The sequence below is a fragment of the Cavia porcellus genome, unplaced genomic scaffold (genome assembly GCF_034190915.1).
Source record: "Cavia porcellus strain 051 isolate PalLab524CR breed Dunkin Hartley unplaced genomic scaffold, mCavPor4.1 scaffold_21, whole genome shotgun sequence".
Taxonomy (NCBI): Eukaryota; Metazoa; Chordata; class Mammalia; order Rodentia; family Caviidae; genus Cavia; species Cavia porcellus.
Window position 1 is genome coordinate 5,598,833 of NW_026947504.1, and position 22,223 is coordinate 5,621,055.

General features: G+C 45.2%; 2 protein-coding genes across 2 annotated transcripts; one reads left to right on the forward strand and one right to left on the reverse strand.

Moving 5' to 3' along the window:
• Positions 1–939: 939 nt before the first annotated feature.
• LOC100728920 (H2B.U histone 2-like) lies at positions 940–1,390 on the reverse strand. Its single transcript, XM_003477139.3, has one exon. It carries the CDS (start codon positions 1,386–1,388, stop codon positions 1,002–1,004), a length of 387 nt encoding a protein of 128 aa, XP_003477187.1. The 5' UTR covers positions 1,389–1,390; the 3' UTR covers positions 940–1,001.
• A 2,108-nt stretch (positions 1,391–3,498) lies between these two features.
• Rnf187 (ring finger protein 187) lies at positions 3,499–22,154 on the forward strand. Its single transcript, XM_013140862.3, has 5 exons — positions 3,499–3,514; positions 17,096–17,628; positions 18,783–18,875; positions 20,392–20,613; positions 21,178–22,154. The coding sequence occupies exons 1-5, from the start codon at positions 3,499–3,501 to the stop codon at positions 21,178–21,180; spliced, it is 867 nt and encodes a 288-aa protein (XP_012996316.2). The 3' UTR covers positions 21,181–22,154.
• The last annotated feature ends 69 nt before the right edge of the window (positions 22,155–22,223 follow it).

A 22,223-nucleotide genomic window follows, 5' to 3' on the forward strand; every position in this document is an offset into this window, starting at 1 on the left:
TTTGAATGGCCCAAACCCAAAGGGAGCTGGTAACACAGCCATTGCAGGAAGCACTTCCTCCCCAGGCGCACCCCTCTACACCAACCCAGACAGGAGACAGGCTCCCTGTGGAGAAACGGGTTGGAAGTAAATATTAACATTCATTTGTCAAGACTATAACCAATGCTAAATTCTTTTAATTCTTGCAATTCCAGTGATTACAAAACCTCTTTTTATAAATGCAAAAAGTCAAATAAAGATAAAGTCAATCTGTATCTGCTCCGGAGTGAAGACTTATGTCAAAACTCCTTCCTAGCACCAAAATGGCAGACTCTAAGTAAATATCACGAACGTGAAGGAAAAGGTTATTGTGTTTTAGGAACACTGCCAGAAAACAGTGGGCACACTGAGATGACATTTGTTCAAAACGAAAGAATTCTTTGACACTTAAAATAACCACTAAGCTCAAAGCTGCGGGCAGCTACAGTCATTTAAAGCATGCAGCTCGGGGGCCCAGGGCGCGGGCCGTGGCCCGGCGTTCAAGCCTATTGCTATTGCAGTATTTTGCCAGCAAACATCCTCCTGGGATGTTCACTGCTTGAGTATAAAGACTCCTGTCTCATCGATGCCAAGACTGGGAGATCAGAGGAAGCCGCAGAGCTACGCCCCGCCGCAAGGTTGCGCAAGATCCAGGGGCCTAACCAAGCTCCTGGGCTGAGCCCCTGACCTCCCTCACTAGGGAGTGAACGGGCACGGGGATGGGGATACGAGTCTTCCAGGGTAGGAGGTAGAGCGCCCCGCATCTGTTAGCGAGCCTTTACGTCATCATCCTTGCCCCCATTTTTAAATGAAACACATTTCCACATGAAACTCCAGGGAAACTGAGACCCGCACCCAGGAGCAGGAAGCTGCTAGGGCGCACGGCAATATGAGAGTTTAAGTAATAACTCTTCACCGTGTTCGAAACCCTTTCTTGACCGTTTGGGTGGCTCTCCCTTTGGATTCGGGCGCCCGAGGCGCGATCACTTGGAGCTGTTGTGCTGGGTGACGGCTTTGGGGCCCGCAGACACGGCGTGCTTGGCCAGCTCCCCGGGCAGCAGCAGGCGCACGGCCGTCGGCACCTCTCCCGACACGATGGTCAAGCGCTTGCTGTAGTGCGCCAGGCGCGACGCCTCGATGGCGATGTGCTCGAAGATGTCGTTGACGATGGAGTTCATGATGCCCATGGCCTTGGAAGACATGCCTGTGTCGGGGTGCACCTGCTTCAGCACCTTGTACACGTAGATGGAGTAGCTCTCCTTGCGGCCGCCCTTGCGCTTTTTCCCGTCCTTCTTTTGAGCCTCGGTGATGGCCTCTTTGGATCCCTTTTCGTGGGCTGGCGAGGAGCGAGGAGCGGGAAACCCCGGCATGGCCAGGCGGTTACCGAAAGTGGACCAACTGGAACGGTCGCAGCCAGGCCTATTTGTCATCTTTATATGCAAATAAGGATTTCAAATGTCTGGCACCTGGTTGGACGAATATTAGATGTGGCTCCTTTTCCTTATTGGACTGTAGTCCAACCAATCCAAAAGCGCGTCTGCCGAGCTCTGGTACCCAGGTCGCAAATCTTTGTTCAGGCCCTTTGTTTTAAGCTGGAAGGAGATCTTTGAGTCCGCGGCATATGTGAAGGTTGCTAAAAGTAAAATGAAACCCTGTTACAACTCGAGTCTTGATTCACTTTGGCCATAAGAAATACACTGGGACATTTCTTTCTGAAGCCAACCGCTCGGGAAGGGAAGATTGATGGTTATTTAACAAGAGGGAGTGAATGGCAGCTTTCTACTGCATTAACCATTTGTTTACCGTCACCTTTCAACACCAGAGATAGGTTCCTTACATAATTCAAGAGTAAATCCAAACGGTTAAAGTATTTCCATCGGGAAGCATAGGTTTTAACTGGAGAAAATTGACTAAACTGGTAGCTCTTTGTGTTGTTATCCATGCCCATGAACTCTCTTTAAAGTGACAGCCATATGCTAAATGACAGCTTGATGGCAGGATTTCACCTGTGTCTCCCCAGACAGCAGCCACTTTTGTGTTAACTGATGTTTCCATAATAAACAACAGCCACTTTTATGTTATTTGCTGTTTCCATAGTGATGTTAATTACTGCCATTATGTTAATTACTGAATGGCCTGCCAGCGCACAGGCCTGTTGAAATTGTCCTCAGGATGCCACCCCAGTGCAGTAACTTTCAAGGTAATATAAATTGTCACATGTGCAATTTGTCAGGGATAATTTGGAGAGCTGCTTAAAAAATCAAAGTCTCAGGCCTGGCCCCAAAGGAGTAGAGTCAGAATCTGAAGTTTAGCATTATACTCCAGCACGTTCTATCTTTAGAAATCTGATTGGAGGCTACTTATCTGACCTCTCTGGGTGACTAGTTACCTTCCCTTCCCTCAATTTTGTCCTCTGTAGAGAAGCCGTCGTGCCTGTCTGGTAAGCAGGGTTGCTGAATATATGTCCTATGCTTCATTCCCACTAGCTCTTTCCTTTGGTAAAGTTGGCCCTGGCCCAGGAGCTGGGCTGACTCACTAGATTCACCCAACCCCATCACAGAAGTATGGAGCAGGCTTTTTTCTCCTGCCAGAATCCTCAGGGCCAAGATGTCTTTCCTGCTTGCACTTCTGGGGAGATACACATGGCACCTGGCAAATGCCCGGTCATGCTTGGCTAAGAAAAAGTGTGAGTCAGTCAATGCTGCTGAGTTTAGCTGACTTCTGAGCTTCTTTGGGCAGCAGCTTGAGACTGGGTTTCCTGAGCTGCTGTGGACACTGCCCCTCCATCTAGCTTCTCTTTCTCTGCTGCTTCACTCATGTCTTTTGGGATATTCAGCTATTTTTCCAACCCTATCTCCATCCCACAAAGTCACATTCTCTCATTTTCTTCTCTCTCTCTTCCTTTTATTTTGCTGAAACCAGGACCTTTGCACTAATCTATATCCCCAGCCCTTTCAAATTTATTATTTTCAGGCCTTAGTAAATTGCCTGGGATGGGCTTGAACTTCTGATCCTCCTGCCTCACCCTCCCAAAGTGCTGTGATTACATGTATGCACTACTGTGACTGGACCAAAGTCATTTTTTTTGCCGATGATGGGCACTTGAATATTTCTTGAATGAATGAATGCACAAATGAATAAACAGTCTACTAGTCCAAATCCAAATCTGATAAATGAAATGAAATTACTGAGCTCAGTTCTTGATGTAGGTGCTTTAATTTTTTTTCTCCATATTATTCTCATTCCTCCATGTCTTCTAGAGTGAATGCACATGATACATATTGACCGGCGCAGCCCCCCAGTGAGACAGAGGACGCTCTTGTGGGTAACAGGAACTGCCGCTTTATTTACGCGGGCTCTGGTTTATATATTCGGCTGTGACCAATCACAGGCTGCCATGAGGAAGCAGGGCGGGAATGGGGCGCAGGCTCTGGCTACTATATCCAGCTGTGGCCAATCAGGGGTTGCCACAGAGTCGGCATGGGGCGAATACGGAGTGAGCAGGAGGTGCGCAGGGGGTGGCTAGTTTAGAGAGGGACCTAACGCACTGCGGAAGCTGGCGTGGTCCTTAGTCCCAGGTGGGGTATGGTATGTTGAGCGCCTGTGCCCAACACATATTTTTAAATAAAGAGAGAATAAGCAAACAGAACTGTATTGTCACATCCATGTCCCCTGGCTTCCAGGTACAGAGATGTTTAGGCTTACCCTGGGGTGATAAATGAAACTCCATGAGATTATTTCCATGTATTTTGGAAAATGCTTGTACTCATCCTCTTCACTATGGCCAGCCTGATGCACAGCACATGTTAGGTCTGAGACTGACCCTGTGACACTTTCACAGCTCACCAACAGATCTGTCTGCTCTTTTCAAGTTAGGTGTGTCAAGTTCTTTGGTTTAATTCATGCTAAGACCAGAATCTGCAGATCCAGATTCACTCAAATTCTCCTCAGAATACTCTTTCAAGTTTACCATCTTTAGGTTCTTGTTTCCTTTAAATGGGGTTATTTTACTGAAAAGGATGGCTTTTCTGTGAACTTTAAACATAACTCTGGCTTTTTTGTAGCACGAATCTGACAAATCTGATGCAGGCACTCATCCTTCAGACCAAAGAATAATGAGAATATTGCTTTCCTCCTAAAATATGTGCTTGATTTAACAAGCATTTCAGGGATGTTCACTCAGAGCTGAGTAGCCACTTACTAAACATTCAGTTCAATTTATTTTTCAAGGTATATACACCATAATCAATCCTTTGCTTGAGCTAACTTTGGTCAGGCTGCTGAACTCTTTATAGGCCCATCTATGCATGGTCTTATAAAATCCAGTTTTCTAAAGAAACTCTGGTAAGGCAGCCAAACAAAAATTCCCCCACCCTCAATATCTAATCAGAGTCTTTATTCTCTCCTACCCTTAAGGGTTGTGTTGTTACTGGTTTGGGGGCAAAAGTCTAGGTTTCAGGGGTCCTCAGAAAGCAAACTCAGCCTCCATTTCCAAAGGCAAGGGTTGGGTTTACGTAGTTCAAAGTATAGGTCATCCGAGTTTAGTGTGATCTAGTCAATGGTTATCTCAGGACTTTTCCATGAGGTTCTGGGAGATCCATGTTATGCTTGTAGTAACAGTGTAGCTTCTGTCATGAGTTCAGGGTTCCTGCTTGAAGGGGGGCAGCCTCAGTTTCTGACATAGGGTAATTGCTTCCTATTTGGGACTGTTTGTGGCCTATCATGTAACATTCTGCTTTTCCTAAAGTCTCAGGTGGCTCTAGGTTTAGGACGATGAAAACTTGTACGTATCACTCGAGAGGGTGTGGACTGTACATTGTAAAAGCTGGCAGTTGTGTATTCCTACAAGTCCTGAAAATTGTTTTAAGTTATTCATGCTTGGTGTCCTTAGTCTGGAAGGGGGATGAGATAGACTTGGAATATTTAGGGCCAATAAACCTCATAATACTCTGTAATGATTAGCATGCTTACTTGCAGAGCTGAGTAAGAAGCTGACACAAACTTTTAAGGTCGTAAGACAGATATAAGATGAAGGCAGAGGTACCAGGCTTCATCCTGCCTCTAGTTACACACTGAACATCTGAAGGCCCAATCCCTAAGTCCATGTTACATGATTGCCCTGGTAGCCTTCAGCAAGAATCCTGCTTGGTGGGTCCACTCAGAGTTCTCCTCATACCTGGTGTCCCCACTTGGTCGTTTTCCAATCACGTACCACGCCTACTGCTGGTTATGCATTTGCAATTATCCATGCTATGCAGAATGGAGACCAATCTCTCCTTTAACCAGAGATACTCATGTAGTGGTATCTGTACCTTTTTGTGTTACTACAACAAAATACCTAGACTGAGTACTTTATTTTTTCTTTTTTGCCACCAGGAATTGAATGCAGGGCTTCAAGCTTGTCAGACAGGTGCTACACTGCTGACCGACTTCCCCAGACCAGCTGAGTACTTTATAAAGTGTAAAATAAATGTGAAATTTGTCAGAATCAAATGGAGTCAATTGTGTGCACCTAAGAGGTACAAGTAAACACAGAAGGAACAGTTCTTATGCACTGGTGCCTGATAACGAGTCACACAAGACTCCTCCAGAGCCAGAAGCCTGTGGAGCCTACTATGATCCTACACAACATGTGCTCCTAAGGGACTGAGGGTGGCTGGGTGCAGTGGTGAAGGCAGGGGTAACCTGTTTCAGTTTAGCCTGGATAACATAGTGAAACACTCTCTTAGAAATAAAAACAAAACAAACAATAAATTCTAAGCATTGGGGTGTAGCTCAGTGGTAAAGCATGTAAAAAGCCTCAGGCTTCAATCCTCAGCCCATGTTCACACACACACACACACACACACACACACACACACACACACACTTTTCCCTTCTTCACTAGTTCTAGAGAACAGTGCCTGGTGCTGCTGGAAGCCAGTCAATATGCCGTATTTGCTGAATGAATGACTGCAGGCCTGAAGTGAGTGCGTTTAATAACCTGAAGCTTGTGTGTGTGTTTCTTTGGATGATGGATTCTTCCACTACAGCCAAGAAGCTATGTCCAGGGGCTGAGGGTTTAGCTTAGTGACACAATCACCTGCTTGGCAAGCTCAAGGTCTTAAGTTCAATCCCCAGTACAAAAAAAAAAAAGGAGGTATGTCCAGAGGTATGTCCGGGTTGGGGATTTAGCTCAGTGATACAGCAACCACTTGGCAAACACCAGGTCCTGAGTTTGACTCCTGATACAAAAATAAATGAAATAAATGATAGGATTATTTCCAGAAGATGAAAAATATTCCCAAAAGATGAGGAGTATAAATCAAAAGAGGCCTTTATTCTGGGAACACGAAGAGAGAGGACTGGCACTCCGGCTGCTGAAATCTGGTGATCTCTCTCACGCAGACACGTGGCATGGGGGAATATAAATAGCCTAAGCTTAGGGCAGTGCCCTAAGGCCATTAGAGATGCACAGGTATTTCATTGGCACACGTTTGGCGCCAGGGGCAGATTCCGAAGGGTGGGGGGATATAGGGTTACAGGTAAATCTCTGGGGGGGGGGGGGACAGGAGCTCCCTAATTCTGGCTGAGGCTTTTTCTGGCTACAGTGTCCGGTCTGGGTCAACAACCCTTTCAATAAATAGAAGCCATATCCCTTTAAAATTTTAAAACACAAGACATTTTTTTAAAAACCAGGAGCGATAAGCCATACTCCCCAGTGTTGACAGCAGCTAAGGGAAAGCAGGACTTCAGGCCCCAGCTGGATTCTGTCTGGTGGCTGCCCCTGCAGCACAAGGTAAGGACAGACTTCCCAAGGACAGGTTCCCACATGTGGGGACTCAGAGCTGAGCAACTGCAATGATAGGGCATGTGTGTGGTTTATAGAGATCGTGAGACTGTGAAGAGGGGTAAGAGGGTCTGGGTGACCTTCTCCATGTAACTTGTAGCTGTTAGGGGCGTCTGGTGTACTGGGGACTGGGCGCAGGTATCCCAGCCTCACTGGTTCTTAGGTGCTACTGAAAGGGTTTTGGCCCAGACAGGACACTGTAGCCAGGAAAGCCACAACTGGAAGCAGGAAGCCCCATCTCCCCTGCCCCTAGGAAGTTACCTGTGATGCCATCTTCCCGCCCCTGGGAATTTACATATGGTGCCAAACCTAGGACCAATGGGCTACCTGTGTATCCCTAATGCCCGCCTTAGGTTCCACCCCAAACCGAGGCTATTTACAGGCCCCCACGCCACGTGTCTGCCGAAGAGATCGCTGGACGCCAGCGGTGGGGGTGCTGGTCATCTCTCTCCGTGTTATCAGAATAAAGGCCGCTTTTTATTTTATATTTCTCATCTTTTGTTAATATTTTTCATCTTTTGGAAATAACCCTAGCAGCTACAAGGTAGACACCCAGGTGCAGACCATGTGAGGTCATGCACAGCCCCTACCCTTGTTTGCCAAAGAGTGACACTTATCCATTGTATTTCAGCAAATGAAAGCCTTGCACTTGCCAGTCACAGGGGCTAACAAGAGTCCAGTGATCCACGTGGGGCTGGGGGGATGAACTGGGGTCCACAGCTTCTTCTGACCATGCCCGTGAGGCATTTAGTAGGTGCCACCGGCACCACACAGCCACCAAGGCCTCTCTCTCCCCAGCAGCATCCTCAGGGGACTCCGTGGACCCCAAGACACCGCTGCTACTCCCACAGTGGATTTTGGAGATGTGTTCTTCAACCCAAGTGCCTTCCCCACCTCCACTGATGTCGTGTATTTCTTTCCCTTAACACAGTCATTAAATCCCTTTAAGGCTGCTGAAAGCATTCGAGCTCCCTCCCCCCAAGGCTTGGCTCAAATGTGCACAAATACTACAGATTTCATACTCAGAGACAAAACTGTGAGAGGACAGAATAATGGACAGCTTCGAAAAACCATGAAGGAGCAGATGGGTGGGCTTGAGTGCCCTCTGCGCAGTGGGAGTGGTAGGCCCTAGTGCCCCCTTTCTTTGCCCCTCTGTAACCTGAACTCACCAGCAAGGAATTCCCACATATTTAAAAAAAAAAAAAATACGGACTGGACCAGGGATATAGCTCAGTGGCACAGCGCCTGCCTGGCAAACACAAGGTCCTGAGTTTGATTCCCAGTAACAAAACAAAACAAACTTTAGAAAGATCTAATGACTTTGTAAATGCTAAATGCTAAGAACTGGATTTTGTAAGAGTGTAGTGAAATAGAGATCCATACATTGCTTGTATCTTTTGGGAAACGCAGTTTGTCCACACAGATAAGAAATCTGATTTAGGAGTTTGAGTTTTGTCCATTTTAAACTAAATCATTTCACTTTATCTTACAGCATTCTTAGTTTATCGAATCATGTAGGTGTTGTATACTAACAAAAAGAGCTTTGTTATGTTTGTGTTATGCCCAAGTTATATGACCAAAGTACCTGTAGCGCCATCATACTGTTCTGTATGTGCCATTTTTCTGGGTGACCTAATTGATATGTTAATCATTGCTCCCCTTTGCAAAGGACTGTAAACTCCTGGGAATCTGATCTAATTGATATGCTAACCATTGCTATCCTCAGCAAATGAAAGATGTTATCTAAAATTGAGTGCTAAAATAAGTTGACAAAGGATTGTAAATTCCTGCGAGACTTCTCTGTCTTCTGCAAAGGGAAACAAAGGTCTTCCTCATTCCTTAGCAGATCAAAGATTTTCTCATTTCCTGATCCATGCCCAAACCCCTTACTTTGTAAATCATGCTTTCTACAAAAAAGTCTGGAAAGTTTTGAGCGAGACACACAGCTTTTGCAAACTCCAACTGCACTGTGTGCTGGGCCCAGGATAAATTAATCAGCGCTGCTTTTTAAAAACATGTCTTGTGGTCCTGGGCGTCCTGAGCAGGCCTGCAGCAGTCTCCCCACTCCCGGCAGTGCTTGGGGGACTCTGGAGTTCTGAGCAGGCAAGTGGGTACCATCGGTTCCAGAGACTGGGCAGCCTGGTGTAAGTGCCCCACGCACTTTCCCCGTAGTCCAGCTAGTTTTGGACACTCACTTAGCCTGCAGAGGGAACTTTGTGGCTTCCTGGTGCACTGGAACAGCACGGCAGGTCCTGGGTGGGCCTAGGTCAGCCTCCCCGCTCCTGACTGTGCGTGGAGAACTCTGGAGTTCTGCGTGAGCCAGTGTCATCAGTTCTGGGGGCTGGGCTTAGGCCTGCCTGCCCCAACACCAGTGACCGTCTCTCAATCCGGAGAGCTGGGTGGCCAGAGTCCCAGGAGCTGAGGGCATAGAAGAGGTCTCCAACAGACCCTGGGGAAGTCTTGGAATAATACTTAACACAGAAATATAGGAAAATGACAAAACAAAAGACCAAATTACAATCTCAAACTTACAGCCCATCCCAAGAAACCTTAGGAGTGATGTACATAGAAGAAAATATATGCTATATACCTGAAATATCAGACATAATAGTAACTGAAATGAAGAACCAACTCCAGGAAGCTTTAAAGGAATTCAAACTAGAAATAATCTCCCAGGTAAAAGAAGAAATGATAAAAGAAATGATGGAGATGCTGAAAATATCTAAAGAAGACATAGTTAAAAAATTAGAGGAACTAAACAAAAAGATAGAATCCCTGGATGAGCAATATAAGAAACGAACAGAATACATAAAGCAGATGCAAAGAGATATACAGGAAATCAAAAATTCCATTGAAAGCTGTAAAACCATCTCAGTGAAAGTGAAGATAGAATTTCAGACCTCAAAGACAAGATTGCAGCTAGTGAGCAGGAAATGACAGATCTTTTAAAAATAACAAGGAATCAGGAAATAACAACTCAACAACTGCAAGGTGATGCAAAGAAAAACAACATAAGATTAATAGGAATTAATGAAAAAGAAGGGGACAACATAAAGGATGTCAAGAGGATATTTAGAGAAGTAATAGCTGAAAATTTCCCAAACATGAGAGCGGAAACTGACATCAGGATCAGTGAAGCATATAAAACTCCAAATAGTTATAACCAAAATAAAACTACACAAGACATATAATAAACCAAAATAAACCCAGACATATAATAATCACTATGCCCGAAATCCAACAAAAGGATAGACTATTGAAAGCTGTCAGAGAGAAAAGACAGATCATCTATAAAGGAAAACCTATCAGCATCACAGCAGACTTATCAGCACAAACAATAAAGTCAAGAAGAGCATGGAGTGAAGTATCCCAGATCCTAAAGGAAAATGATTTCCAAACTAGACTGGTGTTCCCTGCAGAACTGTCCTTCAAAATCAATAGAGAAATAAGATACTTCTATGACGAAGAAAACCTGAAAAACTTCATGATCACTAAGCCAACCCTGCAAAGAATATTGAAAGACAGTTTAGATATAATTAGGGAAAAAAACCACTAAGCAAAGTAGACAATCAAACCAGAACAGAAGATAAAGGTACAACAGCAGAAAGATAACATGTCAACAATACACCAACATATAACAGTTATAACCAGTAATGTAAATAGTCTCAATGCACCAATTAAAAGAAACAGACTGGCAGAATGGACCAAGAAACAAAATTCAACCATATGCTGTTTACAGGAAACCCATCTAACCCAAAAGGATACTCACAGACTGAAAGTCAAAGGGTGGGAAGCAATACTTCATGCAACAGGTACCCAAAAAAAGCAGGGGTAGCTATTCTGTTTGCACACAATGTGAACTTTAGACCAGTAATAATCAAAAGAGATAAAGAATGTCACCACATACTGGTTAGGGGAAAACTTCAAGAAGAAGAGATAACTATCTTGAACATATATGCACCAAATTCCAGAGCACCCAGTTATATAAAACAAGTATTAACAGAAATGAAAAACCAAGTTATCAGTAACACAATTATAACAGGTGACCTTAACACACCATTGACACCAAGGGACAGATCAACCAGACAGAAAATGAGCAAAGAAATAACAGAACTGAATCACACCTGTGAACAAATGGACTTGATAGACTTATACAGAGTGTTCCATCCAACAATGTCAGAATACACATTTTTTTCAGCAGTACATGGGTCATTCTCTAAAATAGACCATATATTAGCTCACAGAACATATTTAAATAACTGCAAAAGAGTTGAAATTATCCCTTGCATGTTATCGGATCATAGTGCTATGAAATTAGAAATTAATGATAAAAGATTCTGCAAAAATCCCACAAACACATGCAAACTGAAAAACACACTCTTGAGTAATCAGTGGGTCACAGAGGAAATTAAAGAAGAAATTAAACAATATCTACAAGAATATGAAAATACAAATACAACTTACCAGAATCTGTGGGATGCAATGAGAGCCATCCTCAGAGGAAAATTTATTGCACTGAGTTCCCACATCAGAGAAACAGAGTGAATACAAATAAATAACCTGATGTTACACCTCAAACATCTAGCAAAAGAAGAGCAAGTCAAGGCCAAAGCCAAAAGAAGAGAGGAAATTATAAAAAGCAGAGCAGGAATCAATGCAATAGAGACTAAGAAAACAATCCAAAGAATCAATGAATCAAAGAATTGGTTCTTTGAAAGAATAAATAAAATTGATAAGTCCCTAGCCAACCTTAGTAAAAAAAAGGGAAGAAAAAGCTCAAATTTATGCAATAAGAAATGAAAAAGGTGAAATCACTACAGACTCCATAGAAATACAGAAGATCATCAACACGTATTTTGAAAACCTCTACTCTCAAAGGTTTGATAACACAGAAGAAATAGACAGATTCCTAGAAACATATGAAGTACTAAAGCTAGGTCAAGAAGATGTAAAATTGCTGAATATCCCAATTTCTATTAATGAAATTGAAAATGTATATTTAAGTCCTTACCTACAAAGAAGAGCCCAAGCCCAGACGGATTCACTGCAGAATTGTACAAGATATACAAAGAAGACTTAATGCCAACACTCCTCAAACTCTTTAATGAAATGGAGAGGGAAGAAATCCTTCCTAAGTCATTCCTGGAAGCAAATATTACTCTAGAACCAAAACCTGAGAAAGACCCAACTAAAAAGGAGAACTACAGACCAATCTCCCTAATGAACACAGATGCAAAAATCCTCAATAAAATATTGGCAAATAGGATGTAGCAAATCATTAAGAATATTAAACACCATGACCAAGTGGGATTCATCCCAGGCATGCAAGGATGGTTCAACATATGTAAATCAATAAATGTGATCCATTCTATGAATAAAAGTAAAAGTAAGAATCACATGATCATTTCTATAGATGCAGAAAAAGCCTTTGATAAGATCCAACACTCATTCATAATAAGAACATTACAGAAAATTGGAATAGATGGTCTTTACCTCAATATAATAAAGGCCATCTATGACAAACCAACAACCAGTATCATACTAAATGACCAAAAATTGAAGGCCTTTACTTTAAAATCAGGCACCAGACAAGGATGTCCCTTATCACTGCTCCGATTTAATATAGTACTGGAAATACGAGCCAGAGCAGTTAGACAAGAGAGAGAAATAAAAGGTGTAAGATAGGAAAAGAAGAAGTTAAATTATCCTTGTTTGCAGATGACATGATACTCTACATAGAAGACCCCCAAAACTCCATTGAAAGACTTTTTAAATATAATAAATAAATTCAGCAATGTAGCTGGATACAAAATCAATACTCAAAAATCAATAGCATTCCTATACACTAAGAACAAAATCACGACAGAGAAATAAGAGAATCCACACCCTTCCCACTAGCAACCAAAAAATTGAAATATTTAGGAATTACTCTCAAAAAAGAAGTGAGAGATCTATACAGGGAAAATTGTAATACACTGAAAAAAGAAATTAAAGAGGATCTCAGAAAGTGGAAAGACATCCCTTGCTCATGGATAGGAAGAATAAATATTGTGAAAATGGCCATCTTCCCAAAAGTGTTCAATGCAATCCCAATAAAAAATACCATCAACATACCTCATAGATCTCGAGAAATCACTCCTAAAATTCATCTGGAGCAAGAGACCCAGAAGAGCAAAGACAGTTCTAAGTAGCAAAGGCAAGGCAGGAGGCATCACAATCCCTGACTTGAAGTTATACTACAAACCTATTGTAACAAAATCAACATGGTACTGGACCCAAAACAGAGCCGAAGATCAAAGGAATAGATTAGAAGTTACAACCACAACTACAAACACACTCAATCACCTTATTTTTGATAAAGGGGCCAAACATGTTTACTGGGAGAAGAACAGTCTCTTTAATAAATGGTGTTGGAAAAACTGGCTCTCCATATGCTGAAAACTAAAACTAGACCCATGCCTATCACCATGTACTAAATTAAAATCTAAATAGATCAAAGATCTGAATATTAAAGCAGAAACACAAAATCTATTGGAAGACAAATTGGGTTAAAAACCTTGAAGACATAGGGGTAGGTACAAAATTCATGAACAGGACTCAAACTGCACGGGAAATACTTCCCAGAATTAATAACCAGGTTCACATCTTATTAAAGAGTTTCTGCATGTCAAAAGAAATCTCCAGCATAGTGAAAAGAAAACCCACAATTGGGAAAAAATCTTAGTGAACTGTCCCTCAGACAAAGAACTTCTGTCTAAAACATATAAAGAATTTTTTTTAAAAAATCAGACCCCCAAAATTCAAAGGTCCAATCCAAAAATGGGCACCTGAGATGAATACACAATTCTCAGATGAAGAAATACAAATGGCAAATAAATACATGAAAAAATGTTGATCTTCATTACTCATTAGAGAAATGCAAATTAAAACCAGGATCAAGAAAACTACCAACAACTAATGCTGGAGAGGCTGTGGGGAAAAAGGAACTCTCCTACACTGTTGGTGGGAGTGTAGATTGATGCAACCATTGTGGAGGTCAGTCTGGAGATTTCTCAAAAAGCTGGGATTGAAGTCCCATTCGACCCAGCTATTCCACTTCTAGGCATATTCCCAGAAGAACTGAAAACATCATACCACAGTGATATATGTGCACCCATGTTTATAGCAGCACAATTTGTAATAGCCAGATCTTGGAAACAACCTAAGTGTCCATCAACTGCGGAATGGATAAAAAAGTTGTGGTATTTTTAGACACAGCTATAAAGAAGGATCACATTGAAATATTTATAAATAAATGGGCACAGCTTGAGACCATACTCATAAGTGAAATAAATCACACTCACATGTATGAATACCGAATAGTTTCCCTAGTGTAAGAAATGGTACAAATACAAAAAAGTATGTGGTAATCATGATTCCCCATTATATTGGTTCGAAGCCTTATAATGTTTTCACTCATTAATTGGAATGGTTTTATTCTGGGTTGTTTGATTTTATTGTCTGTGATAGTATAAACAGCTCTTTTGAAAAAAACAAGCCATCATAATAGCTAGTGCAGATTTAGTATCATCTTGTTTTGAAGTCCCATCAAGCTGTTGCTCTTCTGTCTCCATTGGTTTTATCATGTTGCACCTTATTGGATTTTATTATATGTGATAATATAAACAAAATTTTTTATAGGCAAAGAGATAATATAGAAACCATTGTTCATTTTCTGTTAGCTGGTTCTAAATACCTTGTAATACTTTCATCCTCTTGAATGGTTTCACACTGTCTTGATGTTTGATGCTATAGTGTATGAAGTTATACTCAAATATTTCAAGGAAAGAGACACTATGATAACTACTGTTATGTCAGCTTATCTTGTGGTGAAACACTATGTTGCTTAAATTGTTTTCTTCTGACCTGTATTGTTACATTGATATGTCCTCTTTTATTTCAATCTCCCACCTTTTAAAAATTTTTTTATTATCTTTTTTAATTAAGGGAAAAATTTTAAAAATTAGGAGGATATGTTATGGTAACTTTTTTGATTTCCTATTAACTTGATTTGAAGCCCTGTATTGCTCTCACAATCTTGTTTTGACTTATTTTACTCTGTTTTGATACTGTTTGATAGTATCAAGTTTGAGGGTATAGGCAACTACTTTGAAGGCAATAAGATTCACTATGATGCCCATTCTGGTTTGACTATTATCTTCTTTTGAAGTCCTGTAAGGTCTCCAATGTTTAGGTTTTATTGGTTTTGTTCTGTACTGTTTTGTTCAATTTTATTATACCTGATGATATAGGCAACTCTTTTTAAGATAGCAAGAGGCATTATGGTAACCATTGTTGATTACCTTGTATTCTGTTTTTACATCATGTACTATGTCCATTCTTTGTTTTGGCTGGCTGCTTTGTTTTGTCACATTTGGTTTTATCATCCTCCAAAAAAAAAAATAAGAACTGTAGGAGTAATAAAACCCAAAATGTGTAAACGTTATTGTAAAAAAAGAGAGGACAAGAAAGTGCTCTAAAGGACACAACTGCAAGTGTGTTTAGGTGTGTAAGATAGATGATCACATTACTAAGTTTTTGTTCGATCATTGAACACAACTGTTTGCAGTCTTACTGTTTGAATTTCCACTTTGTATGCTTAATTTTGTAACTTGATCAACTATTTCTAATATCAAAATATGTAATCTATTAACTATTGATTTCTTACTGTTTTTTTTTTTTTGAAATTCTGTATTACTCGTACCCTTTTACTGTTTTGTTTTTCTTTAAATTAAAAAAAAAAACATGTCTTGCCCCATTTTTGGACGCCAAGTTGGGGGGGTGCGTCTCGGGGGCTCGTTTGTGGGCCACAAGAGTAGGCTCAACTTGAAGCCTTCTCATCTTTGGTACAACTAGTATATTATTCACATTATCAACTACCCATTTAATGCACTTCCAAATCTACACAAAATTGATCACACACACACACCTCACACAACGCGGTTTCATATACCTTGCACTTGTATGGAACAAGATGATAGGATTACTTCCAGAAGATGAAAAATATTTCCAAAAGATGAGGAGTATAAAACAAAAGAGGCCTTTATTCTGGGAACACGGGGAGAGAGGACTGGCACACTGGCCGCTGGAATCTGGCGATCTCTCTCACATGGACACGTCGCGTGGGGGAATATAAGTAGCCTAAGCTTAGGGCAGTGCCCTAAGGCCATTAGAGATGCACAGGTATTTCATTGGCACACGTTTGGCGCCAGGGGCAGGTTCCGAAGGGTGGGGGTATAGGGTTCCAGGTAAATCTCTAGGGGCGGGGGAGGCAGGAGCTCCCTAATTCCGGCGGAGGCTTTTCTGGCTACAGTGTCCAGTCTGCGTCAACAACTCTTTCACAAGAGACATTTAAAAAAATAACAGAATACGTAGACTTAATTTGTACAGTATCTTTTAAAACTGCTTGCTTGCTTGTTTTCAAAATTAAAAAATAGATTGCTCCTTCCAAAAAAGTAACACATGCTCATCTGACATATTCCTGGTGGTGGAATCCACCCTTGGACCTGGGGAGAACAATGGCAGAGAGTAGACTCCGAGGCCGGCTCCTAGAAGCCTGGAGGGAAGCACTGCCTGGTATGACAGGTCGACGCGGGGAGGTCCCCAAAATGGGATGTTGGGCAAGACATTTTGTGTGCCAGATTGGACCCCCCCCCCCCCGTGGAGGTCCACACAGGGCAGGATGTTCAGTACTAGTGCGGGGAATCCGTGCCCACACAGGGAGAGCCAGCGAAAGCACGGCCCTCGGCCTCCGAACGAAAAGCACATCCACGCGGGGCCAGTGCACGCACGAAAGGATCACCAGAGCACGTTCTCCTGGGGACATCCGCGACTCGTGCCGCAGCCTGTTCAGGTCCACCCCCACCTCTAAGGAATTTGGAGCCTAGCAGCGAGTCCTCACTGCCCAGGTCCTAGCAGCTTACAAAAAACAAAAAACGTGGGCTTTCCAAATAATAAAATGTTGTTTCCCTCTTGCCTATGATTCACTTATGTATGCATTAATGTCGGCTCCAGTAAGGCAATAATGTGAAGACATAGCTTGACCTGTGGACTGGATAGTAACCAGGGCCTTGGCTTGGAGCACACGGTTATCAGGACGCTTATTCACAGAATAATGGAGCGCGCAGCAGCCAGAACCCTTTGTTTGTGGGACTGCAAAGCTGCCAGGACCCAGCTCGGACCGCCCCGCCTCCGGGACCCCGCTCTGAGCGCGCGGCCTCCAAGACCCGCCCCGCGCGCGTCCCTTGCGTCGCTTCCGCCGCTGCTGTCACCGCTGCTGTCTTGCTTTGGGTCCGCGGCTGCAACCCGCTACCCCTTACTCTCTCCCTCCGCGCACCACTGCCGCCGCAACCCTGGCGCTCCCTGCTGGTCCCGCCGAGGCCGCCTGCGCTCTGTGCCAGCACGCGCCCCGGGAGCCCGTGCGCGCGGACTGCGGCCACCGCTACTGCCGGGCTTGCGTGGTGCGCTTTTGGGCGGAGGAGGACGGACCCTTCCCATGCCCCGAGTGCACCGACGATTGTTGGCAACGCGCGGTAGAGTCGGGCCGCCCGCCACTCAGCCGCCGCCTGCTGGCACTGGAGGAAGCGGCCGCGCGGCCCATGCGCGATGGTCCGGCCAGCGAGGCCTCGCTGCAGCTGCTGTGTCGCGCCGACGGCGACCCGCTGTGTGCCGCGTGTCGCACTGCCGCTGGCCCCGCTCCGCCTGAGTGGGAGCCGCGCTGGAGGAGGGCGCTGCGTGGCAAGGTGCGCGAGATGGGGGCGTCCCTGCGGAGCCCCGACCCTTGCTCTGACCATGCCACCCCACCCCTGGGTCCCTTTGGAGCTCAGACCCCTGTCCAGACCTCTCCTTGGGTTCCCGAAGAACCCGAATTCCTCTCCATCCCCAGGTCCCTATGGTTTTCTGGCAGCCACGGCCCCTCTGTCCTCTTCTCTGAGTCCTGACCTCTACCTACTTTAGGGTCCTTGCTTTCCCCACTCTGGATGCTGTCTCTCCTCCAGAGGTTGCCCTGTCCACCTCCCCGTGGCAGCAACTGGTTTTGCAGTGCCACATCTCCCACTCCACCTTGGACCTTGTTCTCTCCCTTCTCTCATCTTAGAGGCTCACAGATTCCCTTTCTGTAGTTCTCCCAGGGATGCCCCCACCACTGCCCTGAGGGGGCTTCTCCACCCTTGCAGGGTGCCAGCTTCTGTCTTGGGTACGAGGCTGGCGCCCCAGTCTTCCAGTGTGGCTGACCCAGCACCTCTGCCCTCTGAGGTTAACCCTAGGGCCATCCTTGAGCACCCTGTTCTTAAACTTGCTATTGTGCAGAAATTAACCTTGAATCTGGCCATAGCTGGATCTCTGGGACTTGGAGCTGCACCTCTGCAGTATAGCTAGGGATCAGTGTCATTTCTGAGATTATGTGACCAGGTCTCTGGGTGTTGACCAACCTGCCCGGGCCCTACACAGGGAGGAAGAAGCAGGGCTAGGATGGTGACCTGGGGCTGCTACCCAGGCACACTGGAAGAAAGGCCCAGGCTGTGCCCATTACCATCCTGGAGTGATTGCTATTGGTTGTCCCCTTCCTGAGGAAGGGTGCCAAGGAGGCTGAGCAGGCCCTGTGTGGAATAAGTTCACTCCTCAGGGAGCCCATTTAAAAATACGGGTGGCAGGCCACCCTGAAGAGCTGCCTGGGCTGTAGCCAGCTTCTGGGAAGATGGGGATCATGGAACCATCTGCCATACCCTATGGTGCTTGTAGCCTTTCCCCTTTTGTTTGAGATGTGGCAGCCAGAGATCCTGTACCATGGCTATTTCTAGAGCAGACAGTGGGATCAGTGGTATGAAGTCTCTGGACTGTGTGGGCTGGGCCCTGGGACCTTCTACTTGTCTCCCAATATGCAGCTTTTCTCTCCCAGGAGAACAAAGGGTCTGTGGAAATCATGAGAAAGGACTTGAACGATGCTCGGGACCTGCATGGCCAGGCAGAATCTGCAGCTGCTGTGTGGAAGGCAAGTGGGAATGTGAGGCATGGGGGTCCCCCGGGCATGGTTGGAGAGGGACCTTGGGTGGACTCAGTGAGCTTGGATGTTTTCTAGGATGTGGTTTTGTTTTTTGGTATTTCCTAAATAGAATCTGGAAAAGCCAGCAGTCCTCTTCCTTTCCGTGTTCTGGTCTTATGACCACAGCTGAGTGTGTGCTGTATGGTCCAGGGCTCTATGGTCATCTTTCTCTCCTCTCTTTCTTTGTTTCCATCTCTGTCTTCACCTCCATCAATGGGTGTCCTGTGAGTCTGAGCAGATCATTCCTTATTCCTGCTTTCTAGACTAAATATGGACTGGAGTCTCGTGCTCTGTTGAGGGTGGCATGAGGGTCCTGGAAAGGTGGATGTGCTCTGACAGCCAGCTCTGTGTTGGGCTATGAGGAAGAGGCACAGCAGGGTCTTTAGCCACATTAGTGGGCCCTGGGTGTCCTGCTGGCTGCATATCTTACAATGGTGCTGAGCATGGACAGACTTTTATTGTCATTATTTCCTAAGCAAGGCAGTGGAATAACCACACAGTGTTTACATTGTGTTAGTTGTTATGACTTAAGGTACACAGAGCAATGTGCATAGATTCTGTGCAAATCCTGTACCGTTTTATGGAAAGAGCCCAAGGGTCCACACAAGTTAGTGTCCTGGGGTTGTGGATCTTGGAACTCATCCTTGGAGGAGACCAATGGATGACTGTGTAGAGAAGGACACTCTCCAGGCTGGGCCAGTGTGTTGAATTGGTGTAAGTCAGATGCATGGGGTAGAACAGACATCCTTGACACAGGTTTGAGGGAGAGCACAAAGCCTTCCTAAGGAAAAGAAGAACCAAAGCAGCAATTGTTTCAGACCAAGTTGGTTCAATAATAGTGGGTGGTGAAAAAGCAACAGAATGATGCTGAGAGGTATAAAGATAAGAGCTATTTTAACAAGGTCTGTGAGGAGTCCTTTCAGTGTAGATCACAGGAATGCCCATTGTTCCTTTATCACTCCAGTCTATTTTCTAATTCTGTAGCTAAAGTCCCAAGGCTGAGTATTTTTTAAAGAAAAGAGGTTTTTGTAGCTCACAGGTCTGGGGGCTGAAAGGCCGCATAAAGGTGGCCCCATGTATCTAGCTGTGGTGAGGGCCCTGTGGAGTGGCATTGCAGTGGGGGATGTGGAAGCTATAGGGAGCTAGAGACTTGCCCTGTTGACACCAGGTTGCTCTTGGGGAACTAAGGGGTCCTAGGCCCTTTCCCTGGGCCCCTCTAAAAGGTCCCACTGGTTCACTGCCACCAGTCTCCAGCATGCATGTCTTGGGACATATGAAGACCACAACAGAGAGTATATTCATGGATTTCTATGAATTTTGTCCACTTTGAGAAACAGTGGAGCCACAGTGGAAGTATTTTGGGATGGCAGTGTGGGTTCCCTCGAGTGCAAACAGGTTTCTTGTACCCGGAAGCTGGGAAGATGGGCCCAGGGACATAGGTGTCCTCTCCACTGCCTGCCTCCAGGGGCATGTGATGGACCGCAGGAAGAAGGCCCTGACTGATTACCGGAAGCTTCGTGCCTTCTTCGCGGAGGAGGAGGAGCACTTCCTGGAAGAGGCTGGGAAGGAGGAAGGTACCCCAGTGGAGGAGACTATTGACCCGGTGGAGCGGTTCCATTCTCTGCTGCAGGCTGTATTGGAGCTGGAGAAGAAACACCACAGCCTGGGCCTGAGCATGTTGCTGCAGGTATCGTGCCTGGGGCAGGAGGTCTGTCAGAAAGAAGGCCTTGACTGATTATAGGAAGCTGCAGGCATTCTGCTTGTGTGGTCATGGCCTCAGGCTGCATGTGGGGTATAGACAGGGGTTGAGGAGGGAACAGGTGTCCTCATCCTTCACATGGGACTGGGTGTGGGATTATAGAGGTCCCTACCCTGGATTCCAGGGGCTGGAGTTGCCAGAACAGCCTTTGAGTTTGGCCTGGGGCCAGTACTATATGTATGCCACATGTGCACCAGCTGTGACAGGGTCAAAGGGCTGGCTTTTTCAAGTGGGTGTTACATTGCCTCTAGTCTGGTTTTGTGATGCCCTGAATAGAAGCTGTCTCTGTCTCACTGTTTCTCTGTATATATCTCATAACTTTTTCTGTCTTTCCGTGTATCTTTGTCTCCTTGTCTACTGCGCTCTCTCTCTCTCTCTCTCTCTCTCTCTCTGTGTGTGTCTCTGTCTTCATCTTTCTCTCCTGTCTTTCTTTGTTTCCATCTCTGTCTCCATCTCCATCTCTGTCTCTCTCCCTTTTCTCCCTTCCTGCAGTGAAAGCACTAACTCAGCTGGGTCCCCCTATGCCTGAGGGCAGAAGGAATCACTCTGCATCACTGGCCAGCAGCAGCCCCACCTACCCTCTTCCGCCACCTGGATGGAGCAGCTGAAGCAGTGCTGGTGCCTGAAGGTCCAGGTCTCAGCCAAGCATTGTTTTCGCCTCCTCAAGCTGTAAATATTCAGGCTGCACCACTGCCTTCTGAAGTCTGGTCCTGAGCCCTCCCCAGTGCATCATCTGCTCCTTGCTTGCGCACAGAGCCTGGCACCTGGCATGCTTGGCCATCTTCCCAGTGCCCAAGATGGGCTGGTCACAGGATGTTCTTCCCTGGGCAAGGACACACAGCTCATGACTGGATTTGAGGTTGGTACTAAGGAAAGATCCCACTGGATGTGACCCAGCTCTTGCAGGAAGGGAAGGAAAGACTGGTATACCCTTGGCCCTGAGGATTCTCCCTTGGGTCCTGCTGCATTTTATGCTCAGAGCTGTAGCCCTGGTCTTCTGGACTATTCCTTTCTTTCCTTAGCTTGTGCCCCTTGGCTGCTATTTGTGACTCCAGCACATTCGCAGTCCCACCCTCCCTCCTTTTGTGGAAAGGCCTCCTGTCCCAGAGAGGGGTTGGGGTAAGACTATCCCCAAGGTATCTGCAGGCCCACCCTGGGGTATGACCCTGCCGTGTCCCTGGCTTGCTTCTCAGTCATTGCGCTGTTGGCTGCAGTATTGTGGATAGATTAGTTCAGACAACAAAAATCCAGCCTGGAATGGACGGAGTGACCAGGCCAGTGAACACAGATACAGATGTGAATTTAGATTCACTGCAACATATGGTTCAAGGCTTGATGAGGTTGCAGGTGGGGCCATTTTGGGGGGACAGTTCCTGTCCTGAGGCGTCCCTGGGCTTAGATATGGTAGCTGTGTCTCACCTACTTCTGTGGGCTAGGCTTTCAGAACCAAATAAAGTGGGTTTGCTCCAGCCTGTTTGCCTCCTGTTATGCCTTAGGCTGCTTCTCATGCTGTTGGGCAGGTCCTAGTGTTAAGGAGA

Excerpts from the sequence above, each read along its gene's own strand:
- LOC100728920 (XM_003477139.3), bottom strand. The coding sequence starts at position 1,388 with ATGCCGGGGTTTCCCGCTCCTCGCTCCTCGCCAGCCCACGAAAAGGGA.
- Rnf187 (XM_013140862.3), top strand. Across the intron at positions 17,629-18,782 it reads GGAGGGCGCTGCGTGGCAAG|GAGAACAAAGGGTCTGTGGA; the intron begins GTGCGCGAGATG and ends TTTCTCTCCCAG. Across the intron at positions 18,876-20,391 it reads CTGCAGCTGCTGTGTGGAAG|GGGCATGTGATGGACCGCAG; the intron begins GCAAGTGGGAAT and ends GCCTGCCTCCAG.